Genomic DNA, 22,232 nt, shown 5'->3' on the forward strand with positions numbered 1-22,232 from the left:
GGTATAAGCTCTGATGAACCGCTCCAGCCTAAATAAAACCTACAAATTTGGTTGAGGCACACGTGCAGCTGCAGCACACAGTGAATATGTCAGGTAGTTTTGCTTTCCGATATCACGAATGTGAGCTCTGGAAACTAGGCCTGCAGATGAGGATTAGTGCTGCTGATTAAAAATGACCGCCAGACTGCAAAAGGTGTGAGCACACTGGCATGGATGTAAAACCGTCAGTTTCGGTGCAGCTCATATTCTGACAGCTGTATTTGGTAGTCAAGTCCTGTAGAAAGGTGATACGGTGGTAGAATACATTTTTATGCGACATATTGCCTTGACTATGAAAGAGAGTTCTTAAAAGGTCAATATCACGGCTCAAGAGAGACACTACAGAGGATATAGTTACCTAAGGAAAGAGCACTTTTGACGCATCTTGCAATCATTTCGAGGCTGGAATAGGCGGCCCACCTAAAGTGCTCAATCATTAACTGGCATGGCCCACGCAACTAGACCCCAGGCGAGATATCTGACATGAAATGACTATGCTTCCCGCCAACACCACGACATGCCCATCAACATAGACACAGATGCAGGGCGATCGATACCCAGTAGGTCTTGATTTATCCGGAAACCCTTGCGTGCCAACAACCATCCAATGCACTTACTACTGTCCCGCATTCCAGTCGGAGCAAACTCCAAGTTGTTGGGTGTATGGAAGGGCACGATTGGAGTGATCATGTCGCGCTCATAAATGACTTCGAGGTTCAGCATCTTTCATGCGCCCTTCACCCGCCGAAGTCTCGAGGTGTAATGTGTGTATGAGACATAGTCATATTCAGTGTCGTCAATGACGAAGCGAATGCTAATACTTCCAGTGCACTCAGATACTGCCTTATCCTTGTTGAAGCGTACCTCAATCGGGTAGATGGCGTGTGTAGCATGTGTCCCTTTATTGGACATTATATTGGAGCCGGAAACGAAGCTGTCGATGTTTCCCTCGAGCCTGTGCAGTATAATATATTAGCTGGTCACGGTACCATAAAGGGAACTGGCTCGGATGTGCGCTATAGTTTCATACCATGTTATCTATGTATGTCTGGGACGCATCGGTGTGGTAAGACTCGCGTAGTCTTTCCCACTGGGACGTACCGCGATAATACCGTTCCCGCGCAAGTAGAGATTTGATATCAATCTCAGTCAGAAGCTGCGCACCGCGGGCATCCATTCTTTGCTTTGAATGTATCTTGGACCTTGGTGAATTTACCCTCTTCGTAGATCGTGCCAACATTCACTTTCAGCCAGATCCGGGTCTTATGTCCTATCATCCGGCAATACTCGCAGGGCCTGCATGGCGCATCCTCATGCCGTCTTACATCTGTGGCACACCGCCTCTGCCGTGCGACTTAACATATCGTCATATCGCGCCACTTCATTTTTGTTGGTAACCCGAAAATTCTTAATGAAGGATTCCACTGAAGGCTTGACCACAACCAAGCGGCTGCGCACTCCGAGTTCGATATGATGGCCCTTCTTTATATTGTCTTTTTTCTGGTATGCTGTTGAAAATCATGCTTGGCAACGGCTTCTGTTGACGGATTACGCTCCTAGGGGGTAGCCGTTTGCTTGGGCCTACGAGCGTGAGTTACTACTGTTTTTCATCAAATCTCCAGTTTGAGACAATTCCCATGAGGATAATAACTGATACCTCTCTTATTGAACAAACAGGGTATCGTGGGCCCGCTCCATCGGCCTTTTTCTTCCTTTACCAACACGGGTCTCAACGACCATGCCCCTCTTCACTTACAGATCCCTTCCTCCAGAGCCTAACGCTACTCGGATGATCCACCTTTTGCCATCTCATGACAAAAATGCCCCGATCAAATGCAAACTCTTCGACTACAATTTAGCAGAGGCAAGAGGCGGACAGCACCTTTACGACGCGCTTTCCTACGTGTGGGGTAGTGAGGTGAAGTCTCACTCAATCACGCTAAATGGCTCCATATTTCCCGTTACGGAGAACCTCCATACCGCGCTGTTGCACTTGCGAGACAAACGGCTTAAAAGAGTGCTATGGGTTGATGCAATAAGTATTAACCAAGACAACACGGACGAGAAACACAGACAAATTCCGCTCATGCGGACAATCTATGCACTAGCCGAACATGTGATTGTCTGGCTTGGAGACGCCGAAGAAGATGGCGAACAAGCCCTTGACACATTTCGTTCTCTCGGAAGAGGATCGAAAATATCTTCAAGCATGGATACCTCGGAAGAAAACCATGATGCATGTTTAAGTTTGCTGCAGCGAGATTGGTTTCGTCGCATCTGGGTAAGGTTACTGTATAATCCCAATAGCAGCACTAACCGAGAAACAGGTGCTTCAGGAAGTGGGTGTCGCACGGAGTACTTACATTACATGTGGTTCTGTTCAAATAAATGGGCATGTTTTCTGTGAAGGCCTCCGCAAGTTGAAACTCTCTTCCAGTTTCCTCGCCATGGTTGGTCCGGCCATAAGTCTCATAGACGATGCGCTTTATCGGCCCAAATATGAGCTTGGTTCACGGGGAGACTTCTCTATCGGTGAACTCCTTGGCATGTACTGCAATCACCGTGCTACTAAGCAGCATGACAAGGTATATGCGTTGCTAGGCTTAAGCGCTGACCCTATCACGACCGCCCTAGAACCAAATTATGACCTCCCGTGGGATGTGGTTTTCAAGCAGGTCACTCAATATATATTCCCTGGGTGTTCTGTTGAGACATGGCTTGATACTGAAGTTGCTGTTATCAGAGGCAAAGGATGGATTTTAGGTTACATCACCTCTGTTGAGGGCCGCAGGTCTCAATATGGCCAACAAACGGTGAAAGTCCTATTCAGTGATACTTGCCGGTCACGGGGTTATCAGGACAAATGGAAAACTGATTGGATACTCCAAGCTTCTGGAGAGTTAATTCAGGACGGCGATGTTGTCTGCCATGTGCAAGGGGCTTCAAAGCCAAGCATTATCAGAGTGTGCAAAGACCATTTCAAAATAATCACTCCTACAGTGACACCTCAGGAAAGCAGCTACCAAGAATTTTTGGATGGGCCGTCTCGGAAAAGGTTTTCTACAGATGGTATCTGTGACATCTGTCTAACGTGGAGAATTCCCCATGATAGAGTAGGGCACCAGGGCCAGCCCAGATTTACATCAGAACTTATTGGTGCAGTACCACATTACCGAGAAGAGCGTTCCGAAACCAAAAACAGACTGGATCATTTAGCATTGGTCAAGGTTGATATGGCGGTAAGTATATTGAAGCTGGAAAGCCCCGAACACAGGCTGTTGGAGCAATTACTCCGTTCGGGTGGAGCAGCACCTCCACGTGCTCAAAGACTGGTCAAGGCCGCCTCGGTAAATTGTATATATTCAGCGAATAAACTCTTGGAGACTCTCTTACAGCACAGAGAAAAACGTTTAATCTCTGAAGAGCTCGTCATCGCTGTGGCCGAGAGCGATGGATCCTACGGATGTATCATTATGGAGGTGCTTCTTCAACACCGAGGAGAAAATCTCCCAGTCACTGAAGAGGTGGTTAAGGCGGCAGCGAGGAATTTTTCAACATATGGATATGAGACCATGGAGGTCCTCTTCTATCATCGAGGAGACAGCCTCCCTGTCACTGAAGAAGTGGCCAAGGCAGCAGCCGCGAATTCTTCAGCATATCAGCACATCATTATGGAGGTTCTCTTGCGACACAGAGGAGAAAGTCTTCCAATCACTGAAGCAGTGATCAAGGCGGCAGCAGGGAATCCTCAACATGGATCCCAGAGAATGTCGCTTCTTTTCAAATACTATGGTGAAGGCCTCCCAATCACTGAAGGAGTGGTTAAGACCGCAGCAGGGAACCCTACACATGGAGCTAAGATTATGGAACTTCTATTTAAATACAATGGAGGAAGCCTCCCGGTTACTGAATCAGTGGTAAAGGCGGCAGCAGGGAATACTTCATCTTATCAGCACGTTATGGAGGTCCTCTTACAACATCGAGAAAGTCTCCTAGTTACCGAAGAAGTGGCCAAGGTGGCAGCAGGGAATCATGGATCCCACGAATGCATAAGATCCTATAAAGTTATGGAGTTGCTCTTCCATCACCGAGGGAAGAGTCTCCCAATCACTGAGGATGTGGTGCAGGCGGCAGCAGGGAATCCTGAACATGGATCTAGTACCATGAAGCTTCTTTTTGAAAACTTCAGAGAAAGCCTCCCAGTTACAGAAGAAGTGGTCAAGGCCGCAGCAGGGAATCCTGGATTACATGAAACTGAGATTATGGAGCTTCTTTTCGCATATAATGGAGAAAGCCTCCCAGTTACAGACCAAGTGGTTAAGGCAGCAGCAGGGAATCCTGGATTGCATGGACATATTATTATGGAGATCCTTTTCCAATACCGAGGAGAAAGTCTCCCAGTTACCGATGAAGTGGTTAAGACTGCAGCAGGGAACCCTACACGTGGAGCTGAGATCATAGAGCTTCTGTTTAAACATAAGGGAGAAAGCCTGCTAATTACTAAAGAAATAGTGAAGACGGCCGCAGGGAATACTTCATCAGATAAGCATGTTATAGAGGTACTCTTCCGATATCGAGGAGAAAGTCTCCCAATCACTGAAGAAGTAGTTAAGATGGCTGTGGAAAACCCCGGAATTTTTGGATCTAGAATCTTGGACATCCTCTTCCGACACAGAGGGCAAAGTCTCCCAGTCACTGAAGAAGTGGTCAAAGTGGCCGCAGAGAAAACTGAAAGTTATACAGAATGGGATGGACCAGATGATCGTTATGATTATCGTGTTGGATACGATCTCATGGTGGTCCTCTTCCGACACCGAGGGAAAAGTCTCCCCGTCACTGAAGAAGTGGTTAAGGCGGCAGCAGGGAATACTGGATCGTATGGATCTGAGATAATGGAGCTTCTTTTCGAACATTATGGAGCAAACCTCCCAGTCAGTAAAGAAGTGGCGAAAGTAGCAGCAGGGAATCCTCGTCATGGAGCTAAGATCATAAAGCTTCTTTTCAGACACTATGAAAAAAGCCTCCTAGTTAATAAAGAAGTGGTCCAGGCGGCAGCTGAGAATCCTCTTCATGGAGATGAGATTATGGAGCTTCTTTTCGAACGCTGTGGAGAAAATCTCCCAGTTACTGAAGAAGTGATTAAGGCAGCAGCAGGGAATCCTGGATCGTATGGATATATTATCATGGAGGTTCTCTTCCAGCACCGAGGAGAAAGTCTCCCAGTCACTGAGGAGGTGATTAAGGCAGCAGCAGAGAACCCTGGGCTATATGGATACAAGGTCTTGGACGTCCTTTTCCGACATCGAGGGCAGAGTCTCCCTGAAGGAAAGGTCAGGGCGGATGCAGGGAATACCGGATCTAAAATCACGAAGATCCTTTTGCAAGGCCGAGGAGAAAGTGTCTCGACCTGAATCCTTACCTTTCCTTCTCTTATCTTTGTGTAAAAACAACCATCCCTGTACTCGGTCGTCGTCCTATATTGAGGGATAGTTGTGGGTAACTCAATTAAGGAATATTGTTGTCGCCTGCTAGTATGACTCTGCCAGTTTTCCGTGCCCACTTATCTCCACTTCCTTTAAAACGGCACGGATGAGTAAAGGTGGATCCGATAGCCCATCATAGGGTATGAACCGACTACAGAGACTAACTACAAAGTAGAGACCGACCGTAGAGCAAGAATCCACTATGATATCCCTTTGGTTTACCCAGCTCCTAATTATCTTCTTCCACGGCAGAAATGAAGGATATCCATGGTGCTATCACGGAATAGAGGTGCTCTGTGGAGGGATCTTTTCTTTTTATGGTGTTATCGATGACCTGATGACGGGGTATGTAATCGTCTCAGGGCAATATGGCATGGACGGCCAAATAATTTGAAACATCATATAAAGGGAGTGTTGACCAACGGGGCTTCCAAAGAGAACTTGAAAAAATTGCAGGACCTGTCTAGGATTAGCCGTTATCATCGAGTTAAAGTTGAGGCAGCACAGATTAGTAGCATGGGTTCTCTTTTAACAGAACGGTCAGACACACTCAGCCAAATGTCTTACTCGCGCATTGATCGTGTTTTGCAGGGTAAATGGCTTGTACCCAGTTTTCGTGGCATGCTGTGCAGTTAGTTTTCAGTTTGTATATGTGATATAAGCACGTCACACCTTCAAAGGATGCCATTTATGTTTTTGTCACAGTGAAGCTGTAGCCTGAAGGTAGGGCCAGGTTCCAGTACGTCTGCGACAAAATAGCGGCGAAACCAACATTGGGCTGGGCGAGCACTGACATATACAAGCTGGTGTGCATTTTATTCTATAATACGCCCCTACAGAACAAAATCATTCCATATTAATATACACACTGTACAGAACTCTGGTTATAGTGCGCCTGAATCAACTCAGTTATGGCTATTGTTTACGAGTGCCCCTGTCCGTCTCCCTGCAATGATGACAAGTACTGCAACCTGAGAAGTGTAAGTTAGCGGGAATCAACACAGTTTGAAAGGTTGCCATACTAAAGATATATCCATCCCGCATGCTATAGTTACTCTCCACTTGGGGCGAAAGCGAAACGGTGGCCATTGGCCCTCAACAAGTGCTCCTCGATCAGTGACACGATGGATACATGCCACACGGCAATCTTCCAAAACCACCACCTGAACGATATTGTCAAGGTCTAATCTGTGCAGCTCAATTTTCACAAAATGTGGAGTATCAATTTCATCTGAAGTATCAGGGGTTTCCTTCGCACCCGGACTCCTCCCAGTATGGCGCAAGGCGTTCGCAAATGTGACGACAGCGCTAGGTGAATGAACCGCAACCCTCAGCTTCGCCGATAATATCTCCCTTTCGGTGTCGCCTGGGAGAGTCAAAGACATTGCTGAAGAATTGTACCATTGATTCTGGAGCTCAAAAAGAGGTAGGCCTGTCCGATCGTGAAAGACTTTTCGCTGCCCCAGACTCCATGGCTGCCCACATACGGTCAATATGCTCGTTCCTTCGTGCTCAACGGAATAATCCAACGAGTGCCATGGCTCTGCGCGGTTCGTAACGGTTATGGTCGTTTCGGTAGATGCGATGTATTCCGGTCGAATGGCTATTGGTCGTGGGGGTGGTTTGAGTGCATGACAATGTTCGGGCGAGGACATTCTGCCCTAAGTGTGTGAATACATTGTTTCTGTGGGAAGGATGCTACGCGAGTAGAACTGCATGAGTGCGGGCTATATGGAGTTGCATTCATTTTCGCAAGGCATAATTGCGCTCTGCCTTATATTAACCCTAATAGGGATTCGTCTCGGAGATGTTGGGTCTTTCGGCTCTGTGATTGGAGCCTTGTGTCATAGCCGGCAGCCGAACAGTGGAGGTGCTCTAACTAGTTTTCATTCGAAGCTCTATGAGCCCGAGCTAATTGATGGGATTCGCCAGTTCCATGTTAATAGTTCGTTCCAGAAGCCCCTATCCGTTCAGATATCATATCATCTTTGGGCAATTCGGGCCCCCGATGGGCATCATCAAACCTCAGAAAGTCGCAAGGCAGAGTTGGCCTCCGGGCAGGATGACATGAAACGGACAAATTTACAGTCTTATAAGGATTTACCTCTTGACATGTATTGTGACTTGTCTAACTTAGTACCACCTAAGAAGGAGACCCATTTTCGGGTCACTGAATGGCTATGTTCTGCACCGGATAATATGCTTTCATATTCATTCCAATCTCATTTTGAGTTCGAATGGCTTGTTCTAACAATCCGATGTAAAGTATAGATGCGTATTCATAATCACCAATATGTTGCCCATTTACTCACTCCCTTTACCACTTGTAGAAATTCCCGTGCAATAAACTTATCTGTTTTCTCAGACGGATGAAGTGTGTCGTACCACATGAACGAGCCTTCATCGGCGAGCCGAACACAATTCTGCCCGGCCAGGGTACAGTGGTTGATATACCCAGTTACATTGGCCTGTCCATCAAAGTACTTCCGGGGGTCATAATACATGTCGGAAAGCTAGATTGCGTTAGCTTTTTACCACAAGGAGAACACTAAGAGTTGACATACAAATCCGTACATATTCATCACAGCAAAGTGGGCCCCAGGGTACCGCCGTGCGACCACCATCTCGAACGGCGTCTTATACTCAAACACCTGGTTTACCGTAGAAACTTGTTCCCACATGCGATAGCTGTATAGAGTGTCATTGCTTGGCTTATCGGGCCAATACTGCGATTTCCCAGTACCCCCATTTTCGATGGTCGCATACATCGGTGCCAACTGCAGGGGCGCATTGTTCATGATAATAAAGTACCTTCCCCCATTTTTGTACACTTTTTCGAGAGCGTCGTAAATGCAATTAGCGTAATCCGGGATTGTCTTTCCGGCAACTTGAGAGTCCGTCAGGAAGGCATAGTTTCCCAAATCATTGGTCCCAATCCAGATCGCATACACAGTCTCCTCGGGCGGGATGTCGAGGAATTTCTTTCCCGACGAAGTTTTATACTTGCTGTCTGCCACGTATGCTGGAACTTCATATTCCAGTACCGACGGGAATGGTGCATTGATAGTGGAAAATGTTCGGGGCGTGATTTTGTTTGAGCATACGGCACCACTGACAGCATAGTTGTATCGGTTCACTTTTGCGGCCTCAGCCACGAAATAGCCCCAGGTATACCCCCCTGAAGCAGAGTTATTGTTCTGTATCCTTCTCAGTAACCAATTTATATTCTACTCAGTATTAGGTCACGGAGTACATACTACCGGCTGCTCCCAGCCCACTGGCGGCGCGGCCCCGTTATGACTACCTAAATAATTCAGACGGGAGTCATCGGTGTAGCTGTCTCCAAAAGTAACAAGCGACTTGAATTTCCGTGGACCCCACCCTTGTCCCGGAAGTCCAAGGCTCAGGTCGAAACCCAAAGCGAGGAAGCTCAACAGGGGAAATTGGCGCATGGCACTAATCTAGATGGATGCAAAGAGTGCTTTGAGGTAGCCTCAGATCTATACACTGCCGATGGTGCTGAGACCTGGCTTTCTTATAAGCCAGCGTTATTGCTTTTCCCGTTTCACGGTTCCACTTGTCCGAGGAATCAGCAAGGTATTCGGTAAGGGAATCAGCCACGTAAGCGAGTCGGCCAGCTCACGCTTTTTAGCCGCGATCAAAAATCTCGCTCAAGTCAACCACCAACCATGCCTCCGAAAAGCGCTTCAAAAATCAAGAAAATTAGCTGAGTAAGAGGGGAGGATATTAGTTACTATATCAGCTTCAGAAAAGTAAGGAATTCGGAATATTCGTAAAGCAGCGTACGTTTATAATGTTTCTTGCTCAACTTTACAAAGATCGACTACGTGGGAAGACATATCGATCAGAATCACGCGCTAATAGTTATAAATTGACTCAATCTAAAGAGTAATCGCTTAAGTAGTCGGTTCTATCCCTGATTTAAGCGGAGTGCCCCCTCGATCATCCCATGTACGAGATTCTCCTTGCTTAGCGTAATACTATACCTATCCAGTTAATCGGAGAGAAATAGGTGTATAACTGGGGAAATACCGTCTCCTAGATCTTAGTGGCTATGGTACGTCGTAATTCAATTAATTATACAGTAAAAATGATATTATTTTAATCTGTATTCCTACTTATCCTTCTCATAAGCTATAGCCTCTATATATAAGCTATTTTGTACCACTAAAGAGTGCGTACGAAGATGAAGGCTTAGTGGAAAAGGAGACACGTATGGGCGTCAATTACATTAATAATATAACTTTTTAGAGATGTTTCGTGCAGTCATAAGAGTGCTTTTATTGCAGAAACTATCTAGAATAGCTTTGGAGCAGCTGGCTTAGTTCCATTCAATCTAGAGAGGGTATTTAGTGAGATGAATATTCGACTGAAGCCCCCTACACTGCCAGGCAGCTAGAATAGCAGGCATCTATAGCAAATACACTGCTTAAATAGCGTCTTCCGTCCCTGGAAAAGCGAACAGATAACCTTATTAAAGGTCATGAATTATATCTTAATGATCTTATTCTTACGCGGGAGCACATACGCGATTTACGCGGTTCTATGAGAAGCAGCTTCAAAGGCAAAAATGCTCTATTAAGCAGCTAGCTATATCAGGGGGCTGTACAATTCAGGAGGGTTTGGAGCGACTGCAGCGCGAGAGTGAGGTTCAGGATACTCAGGATGCTATCTCTATAAATCCAGCGCTTTCTGCAGTTGGGTCACGCGTGCGAGCTCTACCGCAGTGTTCTAATGGTTATATTCGGGGACATACTAGGGTTAGGTGTCATAATCCACTTTCTAATTATATTTTATATAGAAATGCAATTTTTTTGTGAATAGAGGCTTAAGATCTCACCTGGAGGTGGGTCGGGAGGGAAGCTGGCCGACTCGCTTACATGGCCGATTCGCTTACCGAATACGTTAACACTGGCTAGTAAACATGGATGCGGGGATGCAGGGGCAAGGCCTGGATAAATGGACGGATAATAGCTAAAAATTCGCTGACATCAAGCCCTTGGGTCTATGGAGGGCGGGGAAGGTAATATACAGATTTACCCGGACGTTTTGCTCCGGAATTATTCAATGAAATTGTTCGAGAGGTCGGCATACATCCAAGCCATGTCGGCTAATGCTGCCCATCAAATCCTCCCAATCGTAACCAATTCACCTTTCCTTGGATCCATTGCAAGGGCGCAACAAAAGCCATCTGGCTCCATGAGAACAAAGTATTCTTGCCGCCAAAAATGAAAACTTCAAATCGGCCCACGAAGTTTCCGTTCACCCAAACCCGACTGCCACCGATGACATCGGTCCGGATGGTAATATGGCTGTTCAGGGGCACGGTTACGGGTTCATGTGTGGATGAAGTTTCGTTTGTCCAGATTCTGCCCGGATAACTGGCGTCGAAGCCGTCCATTTCCGACACGGAGCGAAGAGGGTAATCCCAGCCGTCCGAGGTGAAGGTCAATGCGCCTTTGGGAGACAACGAAAGGGTGCAGTCGCTAGAAGAGAGCACGAATGGACCGGCCACGTCCAGATCCAAGGTATAATTCATTCCTTTGCTGCCATATCCAAGATAGGTCTTTTGACTTGTCTTGTTGCTTCCAGGTGCGGTCCAGTGAACCACGCCATGCGTTCCGTTAGCTGCTACTTCCAGGTTCCGGTCAAGGTTTTGTGCGACTGCGTGAGAAGTGAGTATACTCATTGAGGAAGCCAAGCTAGAAGTGAGGATTTTCGGTCCACGGTTCCCCGACCATGAACGAGAAGCGACCGTAGGAATACCATTGCGGATGGCATAGAACGCCTCCAACTGGGTAGTCGCATCAGGCCCGTTGTCATTCCATGCAGCCAGAATAGCGCCCATTATCGGCTTTTCAACTGGCTGCTCAGTTGTATTATACGGGTTGAAGAGGGCAGGAGACCACTGCCAGTCAACCCTATCGGCAAAGTTGAGCACCCGAGTGTTATTGAAGAGGTACGGGTACGGAGCGGGGAGGATGGGCATGTGGTCGTTTTTCAGTGACATGTACGCCCACCAGTCTTCTGAGTTGATGGTTTCATAGTCCTGTTTTGCCAACGCAATGGGATCCGATTGCCCGTACTGCCAATGTTGGATGATGACGTCCTTTGAGATTGTGCGTGTCTCAGAAGGCTCATATGTGCCCCAGATTCTGACCTTCTTACCTGATGTGTCCTTGACGAATCGGGCCATCTCATTTACAAAATCAATGTAGTCGTCTGCGAGGGTCGAGTCGTACTCATCTGCGCCAATGTGGACCTCCTTCGTGTGGAACCAGGGGAGAAATTCCGACCAGATGGACTTGACGAGAGGGACAGTATCCGGATGTGACAAATTCAGGAGATCCTTCGTGTCCTCGAGGGCCAACTCGGGCCGCCATTTTGTGAGGAATAGACAGTGGCCAGGGGCTTCAATTTCAGGAATGACAGTGACACCCCGTTGGGCACAGTGATTCTCGAGGTCTTCGTAGTCAGCACGAGACAGTGTCTCATTGGGTCTCTGAACAAGCTCCTGTAGCTCAGGGTTGTCCGGGTGCAGAGAAAACTGTGCATAGACATCCTGCCATGTCTCGTTATGGCCACGACTGAGTGGGTAGTTGTCGCTGGTGTGGTAGTGGAATTCGGACATCTTGAAGAACGAAGCATATGTGCAGAGGTCTTTCAGAAAGGCAGGCGAATACCACTTTCTTCCAGCATCTAGTAGGAATCCTCTTGTAGAGAACGATGGCGCGTCGACAATACGACCAGATGGAATACGGCCATTGTCCGCATCCGCAATCAACAGCTGTTGCAGTAATGTTCGTGTTCCCCACCACATACCCCGAGCACCAGAACCGCGGATGGATATGCGATCCGTTTCAACTTCTAGTTCATATCCTTCTTCGGTAGGATCACCATTCTCGTAGGTCAATTGCCTCTGGGAATGATCGAGGTTGTCTAAAAAAATCCCCGATCGATGTTTCGGGAAAGCATCGACACTGTTGACGGCCCAAGCATGACCAGTCACCTCCTGCAGGTCTTGACGGAATGTGTCAGCGAACTCGATCGCGGATGGTGGAATCAAAGTCAGCCCATTTTGATCACGTTGCGATGCAAAATCATTTTGAATGTAAATCGTGCGGTCGATGGCCGTGATATCGAACCCATCACCTGTGCCATGGCCGGAATGAGTCCATTGAATTGGCGGAAGGGGTTGCAGGGCGGATGCGACTGCAATCGCGGACAGGAGGATTACGGACCGCATGATGAACAAACGATCAGCTCGTGTGAAAGAAACTCCCCTCTTGATGTCGTAGGGTTTTTTTTATACACATCGACCACTCCGCAAGTTCTCCATATCGTCGGATCTTGGCTGTTGCATTGTGTGGGGATGTTTTGTTGACGTTACATCCCTTTATGGCAGGCCAAGCGATGATAAAGCATCTCTTGGTAGCATTCTTGGGGCGCGTTTGGCAGTAAGGATTCGCTACCGCAACAATAGCGCTGCACTAGTGCTTGCCGACTGCCGATCCTGATAAAGTCACCATTTCGGCAATTTCTGGCCGTCCCAATGGTGGCATTTCTTCCCCATGGGGCAATTATAGTGGTGTTCCAATGCAACCTTGAAGGTAGCGAAGAGGTCAGCAAGCTGGATATACAGTGCGGAACCGCCCGTCACTGTGCTTGGCCAACATCAAGTATCCCTATCCTTACTTAGACCACATTTTCAAGTTGGTCAGATTTTGTTCTTCATTAGAGAAGGCAGGGTATACTCTCTATTCCCCATGGTATTGTTCGATAGATTTCCATTAAAAGTCCTTGTACAAAATGAAAACAAATGCATAAATCCTGATAGGTATGCTGACCCTCGGAAATCTGTCGAACAGCGCTCAGTACAAGTAAAAGAAAGCTGGTGAAGGCTTCCAAATAAAATGGCGAATCTTTGCTTGAAAAATAGCCATCGTAGTATGTCCCGCAGCGTCCTCTCTGGAATGTCCCGCCCCCCACGGTCCCGCGATACCACACAAAATCATTATAGGACATATTTAAGGACCCTGTAGTATAGAGCTAATTACAATGAATCATTTTGAGTCGTAAATATACAGCCATGGCCCCCTGGACTCATCTCGTGCGGTTTGTTGCGGTAGAGGACAACCATGTCCATCTCGGCCAGTTGGTGGACACCTCCCGCGATGCTGGGAAGGACATCATTGCCGGTGTCGAGATCCCTGTCTATCTGATATCGGGAACTATATTCGATGGTGAAATTAAGGGTCAAATCATGCACATCAAGCAGGTAATTTCTCAGTCTACCTCTCTAAGCTTACATTGTTAACAATGAATGCCAGCTCCTCTCCCCAGTGAGCACTGAACAATGCAATTATATCCGCTGTCTGGGGTTAAACTATATGGACCATGCCGAAGAGGCAAATTTGTCCCTCCCCAAGGTTCCTGTCTTGTTCACCAAGCCACGGTCAGCACTAGCAGACCCCTATCCGGCTACTATAAACATCCCAAAATGCGCACAAGACGGTACCAGCGACTACGAGTCCGAATTATGTCTCATAATTGGCAAGACTGGACGGGACATTCCCGAGGAGGAGGCCCTGGATTACGTTTTGGGCTATACTGCTTCAAATGATGTATCGGCTCGCGCTTTGCAGATGGCGACGGCTCAGTGGTCCTTCTCCAAGGGGTTGGATGGGAGTTGTCCAATTGGTATGTTAACTCTCTGTGCTCCCTATTGAGGACATGGAATAGTGAGAGTTAACTGAAACTGAATAGGCCCTGTCCTTGTTTCGTCGTCTGTGATTACAGATCCGCAGGCCCTTCAGATCCGAGGCATCCACAATGGCAACATTGCTTAAGACGGGCATACAACAGATATGATCTTCTCTGTCAAGAAACAAATTTCATATCTATCACAAGGAACCACCATAGAGGCTGGTACTATCATTTTGACAGGTACTCCCGCTGGAATCGGTTATTTCAAGAATCCCCGGGAGGTGCTCAAGGATGGTGACGAATTTTCGGTGTATATAGAGAAAATCGGCACGTTGACTAACAAGGTGCGATATGAATGAGGTGGCCTCCATCTGTGGATATCCAGTGACGCATGTCTCTTTGGATAGAAAATTGTCACCTATATATATATTGAAAAGTAGACATGAACTATATTCTAGCGAGATGTAAATTGAAACGGAATACAGTTGATTCAGTTCCAAACAGGGAGCTTCGTACAGCTTATGCATTTTTTTGATGCGTGTCTTATCTGATTGACTATAGGCGGATTATCAGGCTGGTTTCATGGGTAAAAGGTTTCTCAAGATTACACTTGTCGCGAAGGTGGGTTTGCTTCCATTTATTCCAACATGACTAGTAACCAGAACTCTTCCAGATGTATATTTTAGTTTTATGGAGTACTAAATCCGAACAGGTTGGCAACTATATGAACACAGGAAATCTCATGTATTCTCCCACAGCGCTAGGTCCCTTAGGGATGTTACTTCAAAAACCAACCTGGGACTTCTGGACCCCATACGGCTAGGGATGCATCTCCGGCTTGTCCATATCCAACGGGGGTATCTTCGTTGATGAGATCCCCATCTGCGTAATGCTCGATCATGTTTCCAGTTGTATCCCACCAGTAATCGAATATCTGGGACCCCAGAATATGCCGCCCCACTCCCCAAACAGATGTATAGCCTTTCTTCGCCAGCCACTGATGCCCAAGTTTCTGGGTGTCAAAGTCGTGAACTTCAAAGGAGCAATGATGGACATGGGACGTGTCATTTGTGCTGAGGAAGAATGAGTGATGGTCGACATAGTCAGAACCCCGGTCAATGTGTGCAAATACTGCCACATTAGTCCTCCCTTGACCTTCTTCAACATATAAGAAGTCACTGGGGACCAGGTTGAACGTTGTGGTATAAAACTTCACTGTCGCCGGAAAGTCTTTCACGCACAGCCCGTAATGACCCAACTATAGACAAATCAATATATAGAGAGCAAATGAACCGTCGACGGGCTTACTTTATGAACAGAGGCAGGCCCCTCAACAAATCGCTGGAACTTGCGAATCCGTGGTTTGTCGCGGTCCGTGTTGAATACCAGGCTTTCAGGGTGTTCACCTGGATCCGAGGCCTCCTGGCCGTAGAGCAGGTTCACAGGAAATCCTTCAGGGTCAATAAGTGTAGTCATATAACCTCCACCAGGTGCGTCAGTAAGTTCCTGGATAGCGGATGCACCGTGAATCTGCATGGCTCTGCCAAAATTAGTTCAATCTTTCATATAACACGAAAGATTTGGAAATATTAACGAACTTCTCCAGGTCTGTATATGACTCTACTTCAAAGGTTCCCCCAAGGAACTTTTTCTCGCCCCTCTTTGCGTAGTAGACGTATTGATCGGTCCCGTAACCCCGATACCAGATCTGATCATTTGTCCTCTTTGCAACTTGCATGCCGAAATCTGTGGAACCATTAGTATAACACATCCGCGATGGATTTGAACGTGTCTCCACCCTGTAAGAAAGTTGTTATCTCGTCAAGATCAGGATGTTGATACCGCATATGCGCCAATTTGATCAGACGAATCTGTTTGTCTGGTTGGATGCCGCATCTCTGTCTCCATGCAGTAATCGGCTCTTGGTCTGGCCCGATCGCTATGATGTCCGGAACTGATGCTCCACGACATGGAACTGGGGTCGCTGACTGTCAGTTGTCAGCAAGGTATATTTTCTTGTTCTTCAGGACCAAAACACCTGTGTCATTATGTCTATGGGTAAAATAAACGTATTATCGTCATTGGGATAATTATGAAGGTGTTTCTTCTCCGGTTATATTCTTAAATGTGTCGGTCCCGCGATTCTCCTATATCCCCGTGGGACCCCGCACGCCTCATGTAGCGTGATATACCGGTCCCGCTGCTTACATCTCGCGGGACACATACGCAGATATAGCTAACCGTACCTCACAGTGGGGCTTCATGAGGTGGGTGCAGACTATCACCTATTAATGATACGACCTAATGGGTGTATCCTATCCCTGCATTCCAACTGAATATTCAAAATTTATTCAGAAAGACTGATTAATGGATAAGCAGCCCCAGCCAAACATATGTACTCCGTACGTTAAAATTCTCGAGTCTTCCGAGTAGCAACTAGTCGGCCAGCCCTGGAGGCGCTAACGCTCCCTGAACTTGAAACCCTTTCCGTCCATTCGCCTTACCTATGTCTCGTAAATGCATTTCGTATTCCGTATCCCGATAAGAACCTTGCTCGTCGAGTGGCAGTAGGATTTCACTTCCAGATGCATTGTAGATACGGCTAAAGCCACCAGGTCTGTTAGATGGGTTCCCGCGGCTCACAATATCTCTTGAAGAGCCACTGGCGTGCGAAAAGAGGTCCTTGAATGGCGGCAGGCAACCAACAATCATGGCTATATACCGACTTCGTAAGCATCTAGATCCTCTCTGGTCAGAAGGCTTAGTTGCATACATATCGATGACTCGGCAACGCTCCAAACTCCAACCCTAACAATATCAGAATAGGCTTTGTCGCTAATTTCGACCATACGGACAATAGCTGCTATTATTATGGAGACGACCAGGTAGAAAATCATGCCAATTCCAAATTTTTGCCGTAGGGTAATGCTTGTGCCCCAAACCATACGTAGTCCAATACTCATAACTTGGCACGGCCAGAGAGAGTTAGCCCAAGCGTCCAATTACTTCAGGTGGTTAAAATGCGTATACTCATGATATCCGTCACAATATCCACAACTGTATTAAATGAGATAGTAAGCGCTGCACTGCGCTGGTCGATAGCTTTATTGCACTGGCCTAGATGACAACGTCAACGATCTCCCTTGTCTGCTCTCGGCAGTGGTTATTTTACCAATTTTGAAATAGTCCGACGGTGGATGACAGTTCAATGCTGACAATAGCCAACAGGCAATATAGGATGCCACGGAAAACGTTGTAATTCCAATCCACACCCATCGATATCGAGACAGACTACCTGCAATCATCCAATAAAGCGCCAGGAATGAGCCCTTAATGCTCCACAACACCGACCAGAATATACCTATAACGGCAAATTCGTAGCTGATGTAAAAAGTGCCATGAAAGTATATGTCTGGTCCTGTCGGCTTTAGAGCCGTATAATATAGATGAGGTGCCTGCAGTGTCATCAAAGTTGCGTATGCAATGAAATAAATAGACCAGAGCAATAAGGACGAAGTAGTCGTCCGCAAGAAGGGATCCCATCCTTTTAACGCGGATGTACATTCGAACTAAAGCTAACAGGATGCCGGCGGCAACGCCTATCCAGATTATCACGACAAGGCCATGTTGTGAGAGACTATCGGCGACACGCCGAGGTTTAGAAATTCGCATCAGGGCAGTGCAGCGAGAAAAGCTGGGGGAAGAAATAATCCTAATCCTAGTTGATGAGTTGAGCCCCCCAAAAAAGGCTTTTATAAAACTCAGGATGCCATGGCTGCGGTACGTTATGCGGAATCCGTAGACTAGTTTTCCCTAAATCACTTATTAAATCCCTATCAGAGGGGTATAGTAGGGTTAAAAATTTGTTCCTCAACACCATTGTATACACACTAGCAGAATCTAACGTTTCATGATCCATGTATCAAGGGACTAAGACCGGGGTAGTCATTGATTGCGCAAGGTTGGATATTGATGCGTTAAAGCATGGGGGCCAAAAGGGGACCTCGCAAATTAAATAATTGAAATCCAGAGTCAAGATCACCAAGAGGAAATACTCCATAGGCAACCCATCATCACATAGAATCAGGCGTATCATAAGCAGAATAGTCGAAATGATGGAATAGCCAAAGCCAATAAAGGTGATGTAAATAGAACAAACTTGTATTTTGTTTGGGAGTGGTGGCTATCCCCTTATCAATGACAATCAAGGCGTACCCGTCCAAGCCAGTTGTGGCGCAGGCACTTACGATATCCCCTCTAGGGAACGACATTTCAAAATTGATAGATGCTATTACTGATCTCCACGAGGCATATCCCGCTATCAATGACGCAGGTTTTTCTGGCTACGGTACGTGGTCCATCAACGGTCCTACCCCGATTTTTGGCGACGAAACTGTGGGATATACTCATGCTCTTGCGGCAATGGGCATATCTTTGCATGATGCTAAAAAGGCATTTGATCCTATTCTCCACAAATTTCAGGCTCTCAATGGTAGCAGCCTGTTCGTTTCCGTCAATTGGATCGAGTTTCCCAGTTATCCAGCGTACTACACCGCTATGTCCGGCCAGCAGCTGTCTGTTGGTACGCCGAATATGGCCATGACATCGCACATGTTTGATAAGAAAGCACTAGCAGGTGATCGTACAGCTCTTCGTGAAATGATAAGCACAATCGCCGGATCACCAGAGGAAATGACCCTCATGAGCGTGGAGTTGAATGGTGGGGGTGCAGTTAAGAAGCACGATTCACTATCTGGCTTAAACCCCGCATGGCGCTCTACATATATGGTGGAAGTGGTATCTAGGATGTGGTCCTCCGAGGCCGATGTCACCACGATCAAGACAGTCACATCGGATATCTCGTATAAAAAGAGTTTCGCCATGCGAAAACTCAGCCCCTTCCTCGGGAGCTACCTCAATGAAGTACGTCAAAAATCTTTCAAGTTAAATAGTCACTCTGTCACTAACGGACCAATGAAGGCGGACCGCAGCGATCCTCTGTGGAAGACGGATTTCTACGGAACTACCTACCTCTTTCCATGGTCAAGATGAAATACGACCCGACCAACTTTTTCTATTGCCCAACGTGTGTTGGAAGCCAATCGTGGTATCAAAAGCTGCTCCCAGGAAAAGACTACGGCCCCCTTTGTTCCACCGGGAAATAACAAAACTCTGAGTCCGAAGCTTTGTTATCTTTTTGGTCGATCCTTAGGTCGTAGAGCAGAGGTATAGCTTTAATAAAAACTACATTTTTACATAACGAGCGAATTGAGATAAGCTATCAAAGTGACTTTAATGAGAATTGATCGAGGCACCCGAATATAGTATGCCAGATATGCCAGAGTACGGCTCCTGTCACTCAGGGTATAGTGATGGTTAAGTTAATGTGTATTGTTATATGTCCTGAGCTCTAACACTGATTACGATAATCATTGTCAAGGATTAATTTAAGTATTGGTCTGCTGCAAGTATGCGAGCATGTCGCGAATCGCTCCATAGAGTTCTTCCTGGTCATTGCAAGTTGCGAAAATAAAGCGATCAGGTCGAACGATGCAATATCTCCCGCAAACTGCATCACGAAGGAGATGTGGATTATACAGCATTGGTGCTGGACGGCCATTGCACAACGAAGATTTTGCAAATTCTTCTCCAGTGGCCAGCTGGAAGAAATTTTTGTCATCCAATTCCTTGCTGCTCATGTCAAAGCTGTCAAAGATGATTGGAACGTTCCTGGCTGTTATTAACCCTTTGGACAACCGTTCAGTTTCCCTTAACGCCTCACAGACACTCTCGACCTCGTCTGTATCGCGTAGGTACACGAACATTCGGAAGAGCCCATTCTGCCCGGAAGAAAATACGACATCATCTGAAAAAACAACATCGTTGTTCTTTCGCTTGCAAAAAACTTGAGGGAGGCTTAGACCGCCATTCAAACTGGGAATGAAAGGCATCCCTTGAGCATATGTATAACGCACCGTACAGTTCCGTCGTCTGCCAAGTTCAAGTTCACGTTTCCAGCTTGGAATAAGCTGAACGAACCAGAAGTACCAGTCTCTGACCAATGCCTTGAGGGGATGACCCTCAGTGACAAACCTGCCGTTCTCGATAGTTGCTGCTAGAGACTTTTCCAGCTGCTGTTTGCGCTCCTGGTACCAGAGTTTCAAAACGTCGTGGTGGACCTTGTTGTCATAGGGATGATATCGACATAGCATGGCAAGCCGCCAAGCCAATGATATGGAGTCACGAAAGCCTGAGACAATTCCCTGGCCACCAACTACAATAATGAGAATCAGTCAATAATGTGCGGTAATAAGAGATCTCACAAGGTGGGAAAACATGAGCGGAGTCGCCACATAGGATCACCCGGTCTTTGGCCCATACGTTACAGCTACGCGCGGAGAACGCAAAGGGACGAGACCTCAGGATATCGATGCAATCTTCGGGAAACCGTACGTTCTCGCGAATTCTATAGCGTCAGTATGCATCACGAGTAGTCACACAGATATCGTGTTGACCTACCCGTACTTGCTCCCGCTGTGTGTTATATATGGGAACACAACTTTCTCAATCATCTCCCGTGTAGCCATATAAGAGCCATCTTCTTCTGGGCGAACAAAAAATTCGAACCTCCAAAGACGGTCGTCAGGAAGTCCGAAACGACCGCATACAGCAGGGCGAGCCGGGTTACAAAGAAACCGGAATTCTTCCGGGAAAAACAGGTCGTAGACTTGCTCCGGACTATACCCTAGCTTCCAGAGTGGAAAGGATGGGTGAGTTGTGGGGGTAGGGAGAGTGAGCTTCCAGTTCAACGCAACCCATGTCTCATCATAGAACACACTGGCGGTGTATCCATCAACAAAATGCACCAAATCGGTGACAGATACAGATCACTTACTCGGTCACTTTCTCCATGCGAACTCCCTTTGCTTCTAGATACCGTTTACGTGTGAATCCAGTTTTTCCATCTGCTCCAACAAAAAAGAGGGCACGGATTTTATGCTGGGTCCCCTCCACATCCTGGTAGGTGCAATATGTCCAATGGTCATCTTCTCTGAGATCTGTAACAATCGACTGAGGTCTCAGGGAAGATAAAGGAGAAGCAGACATAACATCCCTGATCTTCTTCTCCAAGATGGGTTGTTTGTGGCATATATACCCAACATGTCCTGATTCTCCGGCCGTCTATCTTGGTTAGAAGTTGCTCAAAAGACCGCCGGCAAATAGGACTCACAGTGTTGTAGTCCATCGCAAGAAAGGGATCTCTTCTCAGCTCGGTGCTCGACCCGCTGATAAAGTTGAACTTTCCCATGCCTGGATCAAGGAGAATCAGCTGTGCTGTCGACGGACTGGTGTCACAACAGGTGCAGGGCCACTAACAGGTCCCTATCTCACTATAGATGGAATTGTATAACCCTATTCCTTGCAGAATCCGTATTCCATCTTCATCTAAAGCAATGCCGCGAGGATCGGTGGTGATGTTAGACTCTTTCTCAAGCACCACGTTCGAGACTGACATTTGGCCCAAATAAGCGGATAATAGGGCACCTGTTGGTCCACAGCCGCATATAAGGATTTCAGTAGTTTCCCAGTCACTCCCATCCATCTTAGTTTCGTGCTCCACGCGTTTGGGGTAAAGAGGAGAGATGAATGGGAACCAAGTGCCGACTTAATACTATCCCCTACGCGCCCGTTCACAACCCCACCGTGCGTCTATGGCCATAGTCCTTACCTAAGTCCCATCTCAATGGCTACCTACTTTCCCACAGCTGGTCACGGAGGGGCATGGGGGATCCCATCCACTCTGGGGATTGACTGCGGGGTATGTCTGCGGGACCTGCGGGACCTATGGATGCATGTTTCCGGTAATACACTACTAGACCACCTTTGAAAATATCGTGTTCAACGGCTACAATGGGGGCTCTTTTTAATTCTACTATTGCGAGGTAATGTTGTGGTTGCACAGTAACGAACCAATAAAATTGA

At 47.0% G+C, this 22,232-nt stretch overlaps 7 protein-coding genes across 7 annotated transcripts; 2 read left to right on the forward strand and 5 right to left on the reverse strand.

The window, feature by feature from the left end:
* Positions 1–467: 467 nt before the first annotated feature.
* On the reverse strand, positions 468–851 carry BDV59DRAFT_11883 (uncharacterized protein). Its single transcript, XM_073686757.1, has one exon. It carries the CDS (start codon positions 760–762, stop codon positions 532–534), a length of 231 nt encoding a protein of 76 aa, XP_073549239.1. The 5' UTR covers positions 763–851; the 3' UTR covers positions 468–531.
* A 508-nt stretch (positions 852–1,359) lies between these two features.
* Positions 1,360–5,560, forward strand: BDV59DRAFT_11886 (HET domain-containing protein). The gene is made up of 4 exons (XM_073686758.1): positions 1,360–1,542; positions 1,600–1,628; positions 1,717–2,320; positions 2,367–5,560. Exons 1-4 carry the CDS (start codon positions 1,510–1,512, stop codon positions 5,448–5,450), a joined length of 3,750 nt encoding a protein of 1,249 aa, XP_073549240.1. The 5' UTR covers positions 1,360–1,509; the 3' UTR covers positions 5,451–5,560.
* An 867-nt stretch (positions 5,561–6,427) lies between these two features.
* BDV59DRAFT_207094 (SGNH/GDSL hydrolase family protein) lies at positions 6,428–8,974 on the reverse strand (the record flags this gene model as incomplete). Its single annotated transcript, XM_073694931.1, has 5 exons — positions 6,428–6,493; positions 6,545–7,183; positions 7,835–8,035; positions 8,141–8,719; positions 8,780–8,974. 5 exons carry the CDS (start codon positions 8,972–8,974, stop codon positions 6,428–6,430), a joined length of 1,680 nt encoding a protein of 559 aa, XP_073549241.1.
* Positions 8,975–10,653: 1,679 nt separating this feature from the next.
* Positions 10,654–14,278, reverse strand: BDV59DRAFT_207098 (beta-N-acetylhexosaminidase; the record flags this gene model as incomplete). Its single annotated transcript, XM_073694932.1, has 2 exons — positions 10,654–12,755; positions 14,254–14,278. 2 exons carry the CDS (start codon positions 14,276–14,278, stop codon positions 10,654–10,656), a joined length of 2,127 nt encoding a protein of 708 aa, XP_073549242.1.
* A 749-nt stretch (positions 14,279–15,027) lies between these two features.
* Positions 15,028–17,283, reverse strand: BDV59DRAFT_192413 (VOC family protein; the record flags this gene model as incomplete). The annotated part of the gene is made up of 5 exons (XM_073692042.1): positions 15,028–15,507; positions 15,558–15,789; positions 15,869–15,995; positions 16,048–16,128; positions 17,280–17,283. 5 exons carry the CDS (start codon positions 17,281–17,283, stop codon positions 15,028–15,030), a joined length of 924 nt encoding a protein of 307 aa, XP_073549243.1.
* A 1,163-nt stretch (positions 17,284–18,446) lies between these two features.
* BDV59DRAFT_200826 (uncharacterized protein) lies at positions 18,447–19,301 on the forward strand (the record flags this gene model as incomplete). Its single annotated transcript, XM_073693673.1, has 2 exons — positions 18,447–19,172; positions 19,230–19,301. The coding sequence occupies 2 exons, from the start codon at positions 18,447–18,449 to the stop codon at positions 19,299–19,301; spliced, it is 798 nt and encodes a 265-aa protein (XP_073549244.1).
* Positions 19,302–19,683: 382 nt separating this feature from the next.
* BDV59DRAFT_207101 (putative monooxygenase) lies at positions 19,684–22,016 on the reverse strand. The gene is made up of 6 exons (XM_073694933.1): positions 21,627–22,016; positions 21,481–21,560; positions 21,145–21,431; positions 20,769–21,086; positions 20,573–20,715; positions 19,684–20,523 (listed from the first exon to the last, which is right to left on the reverse strand). The coding sequence occupies exons 1-6, from the start codon at positions 21,850–21,852 to the stop codon at positions 19,697–19,699; spliced, it is 1,881 nt and encodes a 626-aa protein (XP_073549245.1). The 5' UTR covers positions 21,853–22,016; the 3' UTR covers positions 19,684–19,696.
* Positions 22,017–22,232: the final 216 nt, after the last annotated feature.

Source organism: Aspergillus ambiguus (assembly GCF_047715705.1).
Source record: "Aspergillus ambiguus strain CBS 117.58 unplaced genomic scaffold BDV59scaffold_10, whole genome shotgun sequence".
NCBI classification, from domain to species: Eukaryota; Fungi; Ascomycota; class Eurotiomycetes; order Eurotiales; family Aspergillaceae; genus Aspergillus; species Aspergillus ambiguus.